At 29.4% G+C, this 16,396-nt stretch overlaps 2 protein-coding genes across 3 annotated transcripts in view; both read right to left on the bottom strand.

Moving 5' to 3' along the window:
• Nucleotides 1-7,329, bottom strand: part of LOC105145445 (serine protease inhibitor 88Ea) — a 38,465-nt gene extending 31,136 nt beyond the window's left edge. Inside the window, exons 1-3 of one of the 2 annotated variants that reach the window (XM_087415126.1) lie at nucleotides 1,413-7,329; nucleotides 934-1,176; nucleotides 311-656 (exon numbers count right to left, since the gene is read on the bottom strand). In XM_087415126.1, the coding sequence (XP_087271252.1) occupies nucleotides 311-656; nucleotides 934-1,176 (589 nt within the window). In that variant the 5' untranslated portion in view covers nucleotides 1,413-7,329. The remainder of the gene's footprint in view (nucleotides 1-310; nucleotides 657-933; nucleotides 1,177-1,412) is intronic. The other variant, XM_087415127.1, reaches the window with a different exon arrangement.
• Nucleotides 7,330-7,444: 115 nt separating this feature from the next.
• On the bottom strand, nucleotides 7,445-15,322 carry LOC105145444 (serine protease inhibitor 88Ea). The gene is made up of 4 exons (XM_011054967.2): nucleotides 15,166-15,322; nucleotides 9,975-10,313; nucleotides 8,887-9,265; nucleotides 7,445-8,661 (listed from the first exon to the last, which is right to left on the bottom strand). The coding sequence occupies exons 1-4, from the start codon at nucleotides 15,178-15,180 to the stop codon at nucleotides 8,087-8,089; spliced, it is 1,308 nt and encodes a 435-aa protein (XP_011053269.1). The 5' UTR covers nucleotides 15,181-15,322; the 3' UTR covers nucleotides 7,445-8,086.
• Between the last annotated feature and the right edge of the window lie 1,074 nt (nucleotides 15,323-16,396).

Here is a 16,396-nt window from a genome sequence, read left to right as displayed (position 1 = left end):
CTAGAAAGAGGAACATTAAAATCTTAGGAATAAATTACGTTTCTCAAAAAACAAGCAATTTTTGTTAAAAACAAGCAATTTTGATTAAATCATTGAAAGTATAAAAGAGACATTAAAAATATGTTTTTAATATCTCTAAATATGTTTCATATATTTTCCATCTATATGAAAATGTTTTATGATAAAAAATAAAATAATTCAAATTTTTTGTTTATATAATTAATTCAGAAGTTGTAATATTAAAGTTAATAATAAATGAATAATATAAAATTAAGTGAATAGTGACCATTATTGAAATTTTTGTTCTTACATTTAATGTGTTTGGCTAAAAGCGTATCCTCGTGAAGTTCATCAAGATCATCATAATTTTCTTTATGATTTTGACCCTCAACGTAGATCGTATTCAACATGATTATTTCAGTATTTTTATCGATACTATTCGGTGGTAGCAAATTTTCTATGTACCTTTGCGTCGTGCACGTAACAATATTATTGACGAAATTTCTTACGAGGTCGGCATAGATATTGAAAGTGTATTCCTTCACAGAATTAGTAGCTGAATGTAAAGTCAGTGTATCAATAAACAACTCTTTTGAGGTATCAATCATAATTTTATAATAAATTCGACACGTATAGGAGTTATTGGATCCATTTTCCTGAAATAACAATAAATAAATTATATGATTCTCTCTCTCTCTCTCTCTCTCTCGTCCTCCCCCTTTTTTTCTCTCTCCCCCTCCCGTTCTTTCTTCTCCTTTTCCTCTTTCTTTAAGACAATAAATGTTCGTTACATCTTTCATTATAAATTACCATAAAATTCATTTATTAATTAAAAGTTTTATAATTTTATACATCCGAAAATGTCAGCGATAAATCATATTCTCGCATATTCTTTATATGACAGTGCTAATCACACCTGAGATAATTACTCACTACGTAACAAAAATGATTGCCTCCTTCATTGGCATAATATTCTTCAATAATGCGTTTTGATGTGTCAGGAATATGGAGGAGCTCTTTAAGAGTACATTCCAAATCGTAGAGAGCACCGAAATATACCAAGAGTAGTTTATGATATAAGAGATGCGGACTAAAAAAAATATTATTTTTCGGCTTCATCATGATACACTTCTTCAGGCATTCAAGAGCGAATTTGAAGCGAGCATCTGTTAACATCTTTAAAAAAAATTAAAATTTTCTATAAAATTTAGTCTCTGTAAGAAAAATCATATGTATATATATATATATTTTTTTTTTAATATCATAAAACCAAATTGAGAGAAATAAAAGATTGCAAAATTAAATTACAAATAATATTATATAGTGAATTAGAGAATGAGCAAAAATATGTTTTATCGTGTACATATAATTATTGGCATTTTACCGTGTTTGCTAAGATCAACAATTTATACCTTTGATATAATCCGTGGGCTATCAACGCAGTCCAATACAAATTAAAATTTTGTTGATCAATAGGCCAAAAAATTTATTTAAACTGGCGAAAATGTCAACAAAATATAATATAATTGTCCAATTCAGCTTGTACCGTAAATGATGAAATGATCTCTCCAAATCTGATGATAAAATACGACAGGATCAATAACATATAATCAAGATTAATCGGTGTTATTTATGTTTACGCGATTTCACGAAAATACAGCAGCCACATAAAAACTTTAAATAAAGCGCGAAGTTTTGCGAATAGACTTTATTTATTGTTTACATAATCTAGCTATAGTTAATAATGAACTGTTATCAGAAAGAAGAACTTTTCATTGCTCAAATTGAAATTAGAATGTCCGACAATATAATCTTGAAAATAATATGTGATATCAATAAGTTGTTTCAAACGCATCGATTTTAGAAGAAAATAAGTGTCTTTTTTTTTAATTACATGATATCTAAATCTAATCTTATAAATATCAAGAAAATTTGAAATTTGCATTAAGAGATGCTGTATATCACATAGATCCCCGAATCAATTTTTACATAAAATTAAATAAAATTCTATTATCAAAATACATCTTATTTGTTTTTATCACGAAATCCTATTTTGAAGTTTGAAAAATCATTTCATTAGATTGGATTAAAGATCTCGTAAATATTATGTCTTTTACCTTATATATTTTTTACTTATAAGAAACATGAGTATTTCTGGTACCGCGTAATTGCTTACTAAGCATTTATAAGTAGATATCATGAACTTTTTTAGAAAATATTTTACCGAATGATAATTTTTTTAATATTTTAATAAGGTCTTTAAAGAATCTTCCTTTCAACAATGTTCACTATTCTCACTAGATATTTTCTGCGTTAATTATGCTTTGAATTTATAATTAAATTGATAATTAAATTTATATTCATTATATATAATATTTTTTTTCACGTTGCTGACGAATTATTATAATTGGAGTGAGTTGAGTAATATTTAATTACAATTACACATCACGCATATGACATAATTCAGAAATTGTTATTTTTTAATTGCTTGCAAAAAACGAACAGAAACATAAGGAAAAAAAGAAAGAATTTTAAAACGTACATACTTCAATTAGTTATTACGTTTAATTTAATATTACAAAATTTTAATGATACCAGATATTCGAATTTATTTTCCGAAGAATTTTGTTTTTTAGTTGTGTAGAAATGAATGAGCGATATGTCTAAAAATATTTTTATTAATTTTTTTTCGTATATAAATCTCCGCATGTAACAAATGCGATTATTTTTAAAATGTGTTCTATGTCTCGAGAAAATCTCTCGGAAGATGTCAGTCTGTCTTTCTTTATTGTCTTATTTAAACCCGAAATTGCGACTAAAATCGATATAATTTCATAACATTTGATGAATATGATTTTTTTTTATCTTCAGTAAATATTCATTCAGTAAATATTTCATTCATCAGTAAATAAATTAACTGAAGCAAAATAAAATAAAAATGTGAAGCTTTACACGGAGAGAATTATGTTTTAAAATTCACCTTGAAAATATGATACTTGTAGTATACTGTAGTATACTTGTAGTATACTTGTAGTATACTTGTAGTATACTTGTAGTATACTTGTAGTATACTTGTAGAAAATATGATACTTGTACAATATTTACCACTTCAAATTAATCAAATTATTTATTTTATATTTTATTGTAGTTTTATTAATAAATGAGAGCAATTTACATAAAATTCGTCGAAATACAAAGTTGTTCCAGAACTACTCATATTTTCAGGATAAACTCTAAGAAAAAATTCTCTCCGTATATTATTAAAATTTTAATACATTTTCATATATATATACTATTTACTTCTTTATAGAAATTATTTATTTTTATAGATGTAATTCTTCTTTTCTCGTTTAACAAATTTTTCATATTTTATATTTCAATATATTCAAAAAGTTTGTAACGTTTATTTTCTTTTGTTCCAATTTATTTCTTTATAACAATGAAGGGAATCATAACATTTACTAAAACAGACACAATTATTTACTTAATAATTTTTTAAACTTACCAAATAATTAAATATCGTAGATTCTTACAAAACTGACTACCATTTCTAAAATATTAATGAATTATATTTGTGCATCATGTATATTTACGTATCAACATATATATATATGTAATATATACAAGCATTTCAACACGTGATATCATATACCTAACCTCACTTATTTTAACCTTTTCTGTGCGTGTCGACAGCGTGCACGCGAGACTTGATTAGCGCATTTTTAAATCGTAATTTACAAAAGGACGATAACTATATAATGATGTTTCTTACATATATTTTTGCAGATTTGATGTTATATATAATGATGTTTCTTACATATATTTTGCAGATTTGTTACAATATCTCTGTTCGTGCCGGTTTGCGCTCTTTAAATTCTTTAGACTGGATTCTCCCTCCAAGAAATTTAAAGAGTGCACGGAGAGCAAAACTGAAGACACTTTTCTTATAAGCATAATGCATTTCTAAGCTATCGATTATAAATTTAATCAATCCAGTCATTATTCCGACACGTATATTCAATTATTCTTTGGTTCAAGGAGCTCATACATAGATACCGATTTGTCTTGCCGAGAGTACATTTTATTATAAATAATTCTCTTTATAATTACTTAAGTATTAAATACACACAATGGGACTAAATCAATTCATTTTCCAATTTCTCAATCGCCGATTCTTAAAATATTGTTACAATAAATATATTGGATAAGAGAATAAACGTAGTTTTTCATTATAATTATTAAAACGTAACTGACCAAGAGACACGTGCAAGAAATCTGAAAATGTACGAACGGAAACGTGAGAAAATAATACAAACAAAAATGTAATGCAAAATACATTTGAGAAGTAACTTGTCCATTAAATCTTTCTTGGTTGACAATCCCAAACGGAATCATCGTAATCAAAATTTTTTGTAGGATTTATCCAGATAAACTTGCATAGCTATACATAATTATATGCATAAAATTATTCAATCGCATTTCTATCTATATGAGGATGCACTTAAAATGCAAATTTTCTTTATGCATTTATGACGTTATGTTTCGAGGAAGAGCGAGTCTCTTCGCGTCCCTCATGAACCTTTTTCTTATTGTTTCGTACATCAAGGATTCAAACGAATTCATCATGTGTATGAGTTTCACATGATACAATTGAATGCCAATAGCTGCAGCAAATCCTGCTATGTCTTGTTTCTTGGATGCTGCCAGTTGATCATCGTTGATGTGCAGCTTGTTCTTTTTAGCTGCACTGAATCTGCACTGAGTGTTCGTTATTTCCAAAACACAATTGTATTATCATCTTATTTTAAGTGCACGAATAATATAGTTCAGCTAAAAAGGAATAGACCTAAAGTTAGACACGCACGCAAACACGTGCATACGATATGGACAAGCAGGTACCAATCCAGAATGACGTCATGTCCGGTGAATGGATTTTAACTTCGAGAATTTAACTTGCCGATTCGACCGAAAGAGGCGCAAGCTACTGATCGAGTCAATCGAGTTAGAAGTCAATCGATAAAGAAAGTATTAATGTGCTTTTATTGATATAAATGCACTTTTATTTTTTAAACTTTATTTGGAACATAAACTATGTATTAAAAATACTCTAATATAATAAGCGTGTTCTGAGTACGGATTAAAAAAGTTTCGTACGATAATTATAAAAAGAGAGTTTAGATTAAATTAATTTAAATATTTCTGTTGGAACAATTACAAAAGGTGAAAACAAAATTTCTGATTGAAATTGTATTTTAATTTATATTTTATTTTATTAAAATTTCTTCAAACATGTAGTTGATAAAGTCGTAATTCGTGTTATCTAGACAACCCACCTGTCTAAAGTCGGTATTTATAATCCGTTCTTATTTTAAGACTGTTTTAAATGTCATAAGTTCCTAGTACGGCTCTGTGATTGGCTTATAACATCTCGAGGTGTTCTCTGTATTGTAAACTTACCTGAACACAAGTTATTGGGCCCTAACAGCACAAAAGTTACAGCAATATTACATGTTGCAGTAATGTTGCAACAACATTGCTTCAACATTTATGCTATTGGAGAGGATTTACATTAAAAAAATTTTTAATGAAACTCTATATGATAAATTGAATTACAATACTTACTTTAATTTCCTTATTTTTCTCGTAACTATAAATAATATAAAAAAATAGTTTAAACAAAAGAAGAGATTTATGAAAATCTCTTAAAGAAATTAAGCAATAGTTAGAAAAAAATTTTATTCAATTTGAGATTTGGGAAAATTTACATTCAAAACAACTTCTCACATTCCTCAGAATGGGAAGCTATTTTTGTAATTTCAATTCGATTTAGGTCTGTTTTTTATTCTTGCATTCTCTGCGATAAGTTGAAGTGAAACAAATGTATTTTTATTGTAACTTAATTTTCAATTAAATCATTACTTTTAATTTCCTTCCTAACCACGAGCTTCATTTACATTTCTAACAGGGTATGTATAATAAATCGCATAAAACTAAGCGAAATAAGATACCACAAGTAATTAATTAAAATGAAGAATCAATTAGTGAATTAAAAAATTTGTCTATACAAAGATCTGATTTATGAAATCAAATATATGAAAATATATTTGATCATCTATATAGTATAATGTTTTGCCGCGTTTGCTAGGATTAGAATAAAAATGTATTTATGTGCGTATCTTTTAATTAGTTTTAAGTTGATTTTAACATGAATTACAAAAATTGTCGATCAGACAAGAAAATTTCTAAATCGATGAAAATGTTAGCGAAGTATAATATTGGCGAACGGTTGGCCGTTATATATGAGCCTTCTACAATAAGGCATTAGTCATAAATCAGAAATCAGAAGCTAAAAATTGACGATTAGTCAATTTTTAGTTTCTGATTTCTGATTTATGACTAATGGTTTATTGTAGGAGGCTCATTATGTAGTTCCGTTCACTGTAAATGAGACAGTTGATTCTGAAGATACAGAATACAATAGCAGCAGTATTATTTAGGCAGACAAAATCAAACGGCAATGTCATTTATATTTACTAAATCATTTTGGCAAGAAAGGAAGAATCATATAGAAACATGAAATAAACGATAGTTTAAAACTGTTTGCTGATTTTCAAAGATTAAGGTGGTTGTATCGCATAGGAGCGGCATAGTTCGGCGATTAAAAAATGTATTGTAGATTGAATTTTTGAACAATAATTTTTATTTCCCAATAGTAATTTTTATTTCCCCACTGTGCGCCAATATTTGAGAATGAATGAGTTGATAAACGAAATGAATATTAGTGAAATATTAAAGCAATTTTCTAAGGTTTTATAATTAATATTTGCCTAGTTACCCCCAATTTTCTTCGGTTTAAGAGATTCGTATTATATTTATCTATAGTCCTTTAGTTTTTGAGCGAATTTCTAAATACTGTTTTTACGTTATAATTGAAAATGTACTGTCACTCCTTGTCTAGCACATGTTGAAAGTATTCTTCAAATGCAATTATCTTTTGAACATGCTTAGTTACCCCCTCCCCTCAAAATAATATGTTTATGTACAAAGAATATCGTTATCTTCAAATAATAAAACTTTTTTTTTTTAAACAAACTTTAAACAAATCTTAAGAAAAATCATTTTGCGATACAACCACTTTAAGAAATGCTAATGTTCATTTCTACGAATACAAATTTCAATCTCGGTTCAACTTTTTTCTATTTCTTCGAAAATTTTCTTAGCAATAAAATGATATTTTTCAATGTGTATTCTTTGTAATTATATTCTGTTTATGATTAAAATTGATGACTTATTTTTATATTCTAGTATTTTCTTTCTATTTATAATAGCTGTTGAATTTGTTATTATAGTAATGTTAGTATGAGAAAGAGAGAGAGAGAGAGAGAGAGAGAGAGAGAGAGAGAGAGAAATAGTAGAAAATATTTAATTATAACATATAATCATGTATAAATCTAAAATCATTTTTATTAATTTTTTATTACATAAATCTCTGCTTAATGTTTGTACAATTTTTTATTAAGATTGTGGGATGATCAAATTTGAAAAAAGAATATCTGTTGAACAAAAAAATTATTCAGTCAGTTGACGCGATTATTCTTCGTCGAAATTTATTATCTATACATATATCACATCAGAAAATAATATTTACATTATAATATTTATGATGTGACACACACATTGTTGTTTTATTTTGAACTCATTTTTATCTAACATTAAAAATAAGACGTCGTAAAAGTACAAAATCTAAATACGAAAATAAATTAATGAGATTCATGCAATAGACTCATCTAAAAAAATCGCCGGAAAATGCAAGGTCCTTTTTTTCGATTCTTCAAAAATTCATATTTGACAATCAACGACCTCAACTTCGCAAGATTTAAAGAACCAGCTGTCTCCGATCAACCGCTCAACACCACATAAGAAATAGATCCTGCCAAAGATGGTACCTTCTGATTAACAATAAGAAAAAGTGGAAAGACAAATGTCAATCCTTGTCATATCATTAGACTGAACCATCTTTCCAAGGATTAACAAGTTTCTTTTAAACGGCACAATCTGTTCAAATACCACCAGGAGTTTAGGAATATTATGTCGGTTGAGGTAAGCGGAAAACACCGGTGAAAAGAATGATGTGATCAGCCTTGTTGTATATGATGTAGACGAATGGGTGATTGGCGTTGAAGATGGCAGGCTCGGTGGGTCGACTGGAGCGGAAGGTCAAAATCGCAGTTGCCGCAGCTGCGGTAGTACCTTCCTCCGTAACCTCGATGCGAGCTCGGTGCACAGCATCACCGAGGTGCAAGTTCTGCTCGCCATCCGCGAGAAAACCACGAAGATCAGCCGTACCGGGTGTCAACAGTTCCCCGGCGCCCAAAGTATGCAACAATTGATTGATTGACAACTCTCGTTCTAATTCGAAACGTGGTAAGCTGACCTCGACTTCACGCGGCGGTAATCCGTCGTCCAACAATTCCCGTAACTGCCGGGAGCCCTTCTCGGTTGCCAGACGTTGCACCAATTGACGGATGCCGTCCTGTGGTTCGTTAGAAGGATTTTGAGCAGATCGTATAGTGGAGAACGGAGGGAGCAACACGAACATGGATATCTCGTTACCCTTGTACGGTAATTCCAAGATATATACGCCTAGTTCCTCAGAGACAGCTAAATAGCAAAGCAGTAAGATTAGAAAGAAAGTAAATAAATGAACATTGAAGTGTTAGGTGAACGGAATTTCGGATTTATATGGATTTTTGTAACGTAAATCAATGAAATTAATGATAAATCATTGAGAGAAAAAATATTTTTTGGTGTTTATAATTATAGTTACAAATGCCAAACATTTTTCTCTCGATATATGAAGTTTGAGTAGGAAATAATAACGCTTACCATGATTAAAGTTCCCTTTCTGGCGCATGAACATTGTGACTGAATTTTGCGTGCCGGAAGTATAAAAGATGTCGCGTTTCGAGTTCTTTACGTCGAAACGACTGGCCCACAGGCCCTTAAAGTAGACTGCGTTTGCCAGAACTAGATCAGTGTCCGCGGTAATGCTATTCGTTGGCAGGAGATCACGGATGTGACCTTTTGTCATATTGCTCACCCAATTATTGATTTCATTTCTTACTTCGACAGGATTAGTTCTGAAGTCGGTTACTTGCAACTGATCATCGAAGAAATCGAGCATACAATCGCGTAGCTTTTTGGTGTCCGTAATCCAAAATCTATTAGCGATCTTATAATCGTAGGAATTTGCAGACCCATTTCCCTGAAATGAAAAATATTAAGAATAAAAAATTGGTTTTTTTTTTTTAAAAAAGGTTACGCGAAATTTTAGATAATATAAGCTTTTACAACTCTACAGCACGCTCACGCAAACACGACTTTTAGAACATTCATATCCTCGAACAAATAAATTTTGAAGGTATCTAAATTATATTCTTTTACTTTTAATTTACTTTTGGTAAATTATTTTATCCCACTTAAATATTGTTCAAAGTTAATTTTGTTCGAGAAAAGTAGTCTTTAAATTTCTTGTTTTAAGATCCGCAAATTATAAGTGCTACTTTTATTATAATTATACAATATGTGTGGATATGAAAAAATCGAATTTATATTTCGAATTTATATTAGTGTTACAAATTATGAGGAATTACTCGTTTTGTTCTGGAGTTTTTTTTTCTGCATATATTAACTTGAAATTTATTTTTACTATTCTTATCGACTTCTTCTGCGAAAATGTCCAAATTTATTTATTCAAATCTCTTCGCGTGTAAACATTTTGCTGAACAGAGATCTGAAGATGATCTTAAAAGTCGGCCAAGGGGATCCGCAATTCTCTCGCAGCCACCTTCAGAGCCTTGAGTATCCAAGAGCGCGGTTTATCCCCGGACTTGGATATAACAAACTACCTTGACATACCTCCTGCGACGATCAAGTAAATTACATAATTGCACAATCGCACCGGAATCACTCACCTGAGAACGCATTTGATTGAGCGATTTTTCAATGGCGTAGAAACGTTGCACTTCGATTTTCGAGAGCTCATTCGGAATTTGAAGGGCCCGCTTGAGGGAGTCCTCAGTGGTACCACGAGCACCAAAGTATGCCAAGCTCAAAGCCTGATGTATACTGTGCGGACTGAAGAAGACATTGTCCTTCGACTCGATCAACGCGGTCTCTTTCAGACTGTCCAGCGCGAAGTTAAATCGAGCGTTCGTTAACGATATCCTTGACATTGAGTCCATCGTTTTGGGGACGTCATCTCCTGTTAAGCATTGCCCCGAAATCATGCTGATCGTCGACAACAACAGTACCTGCAATATTGAAGAAACGAGATAGGAATAAGAGAAAGAAAGATATTGTAATTTTACTATATATTATATCATTAAAACTAATACGTTTTATATAAAAAAGACGCTTTGTTAAAGTGTCTAAAAATTTAGTTGGATACAGATCTAAAAATAAAATTTGTTTAGTCATCAAAACAATTTTATACAATACTCAAATTGATTGCTACAATTGAAAAGACACTTTACTAAATTTTCATAAATATTTGTTTAAATTAAATAGATTTTTTCAGTATAGAAGGTCAAAAACTTTTTGTAGTATTGCTCATCATGCTTGAGATTTCTACGCAATTATTTTTACAAACTTATTTTTCTAACAAAATTATTTTCGTATCTGTATTTAGTTCAATTTTTAGATACCTCAACAAAATGTTCTTTCCATATATTAATATTAAATATAAGGAATATGGGTTTCAATCAAATATTATATGATGATTTATCCTTCATGATAAAAACAATAATATGAATAATATTAAGTGGATAATTAACCGAGAAATGATTAAATAGAAGAAGGTCATCTTCAGAGCGGATTCGCTAGTATTTAATGATAATAATAATAGTTTTACGAAACAGACCGCTCTAGAAGGTTGATTATATAATACAGGAAAAATGAAGCTAATTAAAAATTTTTAAAAGTCTTCACTGCAGAGAAGAGATCTCTCGGAAACGAGTCACAGTTGTTGTGGCAACTGTGATTAAAAAAAAATTTGTTACTCGACAACGATTTATCATCGAGTTACCGTGTGTCTCTTGTTAGATTAACGATATCTCGTGAATAAAACGCACACACTGGCATTCGAATATTTGATCGAAAAGAAAAAAAGACTTTCTCGGCGTGGCGTGGCGGAGAAAGCGGTGACGACGAAGAATCACGCGCGGCACAGAAAACGCAAAAAGGAAATGGAAGGAATCTGGGCCTCCGGTACATTTTTTCACAATGTCCATGATGCTCCTCACGACAATGTCCTGTAATTGTTCAATTGTGCAAATTTCTAGACCAGCGCCCGGCGCGTGCAATCTGTAGGAATGAATCCATTACCTCATCTGATTGCAAATTTTTTTAACATTAATCCCTAAATAGAACGTTAAAGATCAAGGTTTCGATGTCCGATGATTTAAATTTCATATTTGTTTCTTTAATTTTTTGCAAGACACCGAAAGAAAATTTTTAGTATATTTGTGGTATATTTATATCATGTAATTATGTAATGTACCATATATTATATCGTTATATAACTATAACGTTAAAAATAATTATTATATTTATACATAGTTCTATAAAAAAAAATAGTTGGCATCAAAAATAACTATAACTACACACTGAAAAAAAATGTTCTAAATTTTAATAAATATTTGTTTGAATATTAATTATTTATTTACTGTAAGTAAATGTTTAGTTCATACTGTTTAAAAAAATATGTAAAAAATTAAAATTAATAAATTTTTTCATTCTAATTATTACAACCATAAAAATAGTTGCAATCATAATTTAACTAGAATTTATAGTCATTTTTAGATCAACTATGCAAAATATGATTTGATCTAAAAAATAATTATATAAATAATACTTGAATTGATTTTTATAGCAATAACTTGAATTTCATTTTTATGACAAGAGATCTGTTACATGAAATCTCCAAATATTTTTGCACTTAAAATGAAATAGATATATATTTGAAAAGAAAAGAGAGAAAGCGAAAATGTCGAGTGCAAAAAGTGCAAGCAACGCTAACAGATCTAATAACAAGTATTACAGTTATTTTCGCTTTCGATGCCAATTATATTTTTTTATAGAACCGTACATATAATTATTTTTACTTACATTATAGCAGTAATAACCATAAGCATGGTACTGTGTATTATAGTTTTAAGTACTAAAAACTTTTCTCTCAATAAATAATAGATAGAACGGCAACTGATAGCATGTATCGTGATTATCAGTCCTGCATCGTCGGTATTTCAGATTTTCTATCCGAAATGACGTAATCCTTTGTAGTTCCTTCGCAACTTCCTTTCCTCGGGGAAGGGCACGTTCCTCTGGTTCGTTACTTTCCTACGTAATTACAGTGAAATTACAACCGGAATCGGAAATCGGAGGCTAAAGCAACGAGTGAAAGCAACCAGCGGAACGAGTACCGTGACATCATAGAGCATCCGGGTTTCATGATTGAAATTAAGGTGTGACGAAAGCTCGACTGACAAAAGTATATAAAGATATTTTTAAAAGTGTATAAAGATATATAAAAATATTTTCGATAGTGAATCACGACGAGATATAATGCAATTTGTGATATCAATTTTGCTCAACATAAGAAACAATAAGTGACGTACAATATAGTTTATGTTCTATGTTAATTCTATATTTATTATAGATAATGTAATCTAGTATTATGTTTTTATATAAGTATAAGTTTAATATGTTTCCACGGAAAGAACATTATTGAAATATTTAAAAATTTAGATCTGAAAATAATGTTGTTGGAAATTCTGGAATTGGATTAATTAAAATTAAAAAAAAATAAAAATTTATAATTAATAAATTAAAGCAGGAAATAAATTTCTGAAATTCAACAATTAAAACAATTAAAACAATTAGAATTAATACGAAGATAAAATCACAATCTGAATTAAAATTAGATTCACATTTTTACACAAATTTTTTCATAAATGTGTAAACGTATTTACGAGATATATTTACTCCGAAAATAGCGAGCATTTAAAATGAAAAACGTAGCTGAAAGAAGAAAAATTGAAAATAGAACTGAAAAATTCTAAATTAAAATTCTACCGCGAATTAAAATGACAAGGACAGTGAATTAAAACTACAATTATAATTGAGTTTTGAGCAGTCTGAGTTAGAATTGGAATAGTTGAAACGAGATCGATATGGCAATGAAATGTTGTGAATTCTTTGTTCGTTTTGTATGACGTTCGTTATTATCATGATCACGTATCGTGTACAATTCATGACAAGCCTGCTAATAAATAGTTTGTCTTACTCTCAGAATTCTTTTTTTTTTATTTGCTCGCTATCAAATAGCTCGAAGTAATTGCTTGTGATGTAAGAATTTATGAATGATGAAACGATGCGAACGCGACAGGAATTCCGTGAAAATCATCAGAATAGTGCACGATTTTCTTAACGTAAATATTTCAAAGCGTAAAGATCTGAGATAAAGTACGTGATTATTCAATTAACTTATTAAAGGTCATAAAACTGTAATGCAGAGAATTTTATTTAAGTAATTTTATTTTTTCTCAGTAAAAGTCTCAGTTACAAGTTCTTGAATTCTAAATCCAGAACATTAAACAGATAATTTTTATCGTTTTGAAAATATTAAGTTTTAATTTTAAAAAGACAACGATTACATATAATATTATTTGAAAAAATGAAATAGAACGCTTTTATTCTTTTAATCATTGATGATATTATAGATACAGTTTCTTAAAACTACAGAAAATTATATCGTTTCATAAATGTATTATAATTGCAAAAAAATTTATGTTCCCGTAGAACATTTAATTTTGTTTCAAAAATAGAACTTTGTCTTACAGCAACATAAAATTGTTTACGATTACAATATATTTACAAAACGATATACGAATAATTGGAAACGATAAAATATCACGTCTAAACATCACATGAAAATTACAATATAAAAAATGTCTGAAATAAAGCCAATATTTATCGAACTAAAAAGAAAACATTCTTAAGTCTTAATTAAATTAAGATTTTTATTAATAAAAAACAACATTGATAAAAATAGCAGTCATTGTCAACGTGAGATTAATAGCAAAGTGAGCTCAAATGTATACTGAAAATAAGAAACAAGATTCTATCTGATAATGTTATTTACATTTATTATGCTATTTATATTTTTCTATTGTAACATTAACATAACTACATTGTTGAGTGTCGGACATGTATTGATGTATATTTGTGGATATATAAAATATTGTAACATTATTATATAAATCTTTAACGTCATTCTAGATAAAACGAAAAATAAACTGTGTTTTAATGATATTGTTTATGTATGAGAGAACTCGAGTATCATCATGTTTTCAAAATTATCTCCACGAATTCGCTCCGATTACGAATTTCTTTTTTTTTTCCATTAATTTTATATTCTGAATTGTAACGATTATTATATTAAAATAACATTATAATTATATTATTATTGCAAACATTAAATATTATAATTTGTTATAATTACATTATAACGGATATTATAATACAATATTAAAATTTCAAACATAATATAATATGTTTGAAATTTTATGTTATTAATTGGAAAAATAAGAAATTTGACATTTTCCATAAACGATCTAATAAATTTCTTTAAAAATTTATAAAACAAAAACATTTTTGAAACTGATAATTTTTTTAATCATATCAAACTCGCTCAAAATCAATTCAAGAATTTATTTGCAGAGAGAGAGGGGGGGAGGGGGGGGGAAACGTTCACAAGTTTTACGATAAGACTTATCGCGGTTGAACTTCCGACAAGGCAAGCAACCAAGGGTCATTTCAGGATAGAATACTATTAGTATGTATTTACGCACCCCTTATCGACAAATGTATATGTTAGTATGTTTAAGTTTAATACTTTAAGATTAACAAATTCTGTTCGTTATTCTTCGCTCGCTTTTACATTCAAATCTCTTTTTTGTTAATAAAATCACATTACACGATATTCATCTTCGTTGCCTATAAAAGTTTACCAACAAGTATGGCAATGTATGCACGATTTTCGAAAATCAATTTCCAATGAGCAACATGAATAATATTTCAACAAACAGAAAAACATTTACTCACCGTGAGGAATGACATTGTTTGATATTTTCCAAAGTTCAGCGAAACGCAAAATCAGTGACGTATTGATTAATTAGTAAGACTAAAGTTAGACGTCTGGGCGACGATCGAGAAGAGACAGAACTGAAGTCTGCGTGATTATGAAGAGACGCTAAAGGAGAATGGCTTTAACTGACCCCACTCTTCCCCACTACTGGTCCGTCAAGTTTGTGCGGAAAACGTTATGACATACACGACGAGTTGGAATCCAGGTTCGGATTAAACGTAGGAAAAACCGAGACAATCTGAAAATGACGAAGTATTTAAACGAATTTTGTAAAAAATTAAAAAAAAATTTAGAAATAAAATTCAAAATTAATTTTAAAAAATACATATGTAGATTAAAGAAAGTTTTTTTTATGTCATTTTACACATATACTAAATATATTCGTTTGATTTACTTAAATTTTAACGATGAGAAACATACGTGTATACAGGATGATTTTAACATATTTCGTCATCATGAGCAGGTAGAGTGAATCAAACTGAATCGAAAAGTCCTCTATCATTTTACAATTTTCGCAATAGTTAACAAGATATTAATTACTAAAAATTGCCAAATATTGGTCTTGAATAATTTTTTACTCAAATATTATCAACTTTATAGAAAAACTGCAAGAGACAAAAATCATTTATTTTCTTCTCATAAAAGTCTGAGAATTTTTTTAGAATTTTTTAATACCGTATTTTCTCATGTTGGTAAAAATAAAAAAATACAGTACTAAAAAGTTGATAAAAAAATTCTGAAAAAATTAATATCTCTGTAACTATTACGTAACCTGCAAAATGGTAGATGATTTTTCGACTCGGTTCGATTCACTCTACCTGCTCATGATGGGTGACGAAATATGTTAAAATTACCCTGCATATCTATAGTGAGCAGTGGGAGGAGAGTCCTCCTGATCTTCGTTTTACTTCAGTAGATATACTAGGCGGGTTCTAACCCAGGGGCTAGAGAGGAATGCGGGGTGCGGGGAAGTACTTGTAGACGCGGGGGAAAGAGGGGGAAAGGTCTAGGCTCCTACACAATAGGGCTCCTTTTTTTGTTATCAAAATTTGACCATGTTTTTCTTTAAAAATGCATTGATAATAAAGGTTTGAATTTGACCATGACATATTTTTCTTTTCTTTAAAAATGCATTGATAATAAAGGCTTGCATGTTAGAGAAAGATAGAGCGCGCGTGCTATGAGTGA

The sequence above is a fragment of the Acromyrmex echinatior genome, chromosome 17, assembly GCF_024713525.1.
Source record: "Acromyrmex echinatior isolate Ae372 chromosome 17, ASM2471352v2, whole genome shotgun sequence".
Lineage (NCBI taxonomy): Eukaryota > Metazoa > Arthropoda > Insecta > Hymenoptera > Formicidae > Acromyrmex > Acromyrmex echinatior.
Note: the sequence above shows the minus strand (reverse complement) of the source record. Positions and strands in the feature narration are given on the sequence as shown.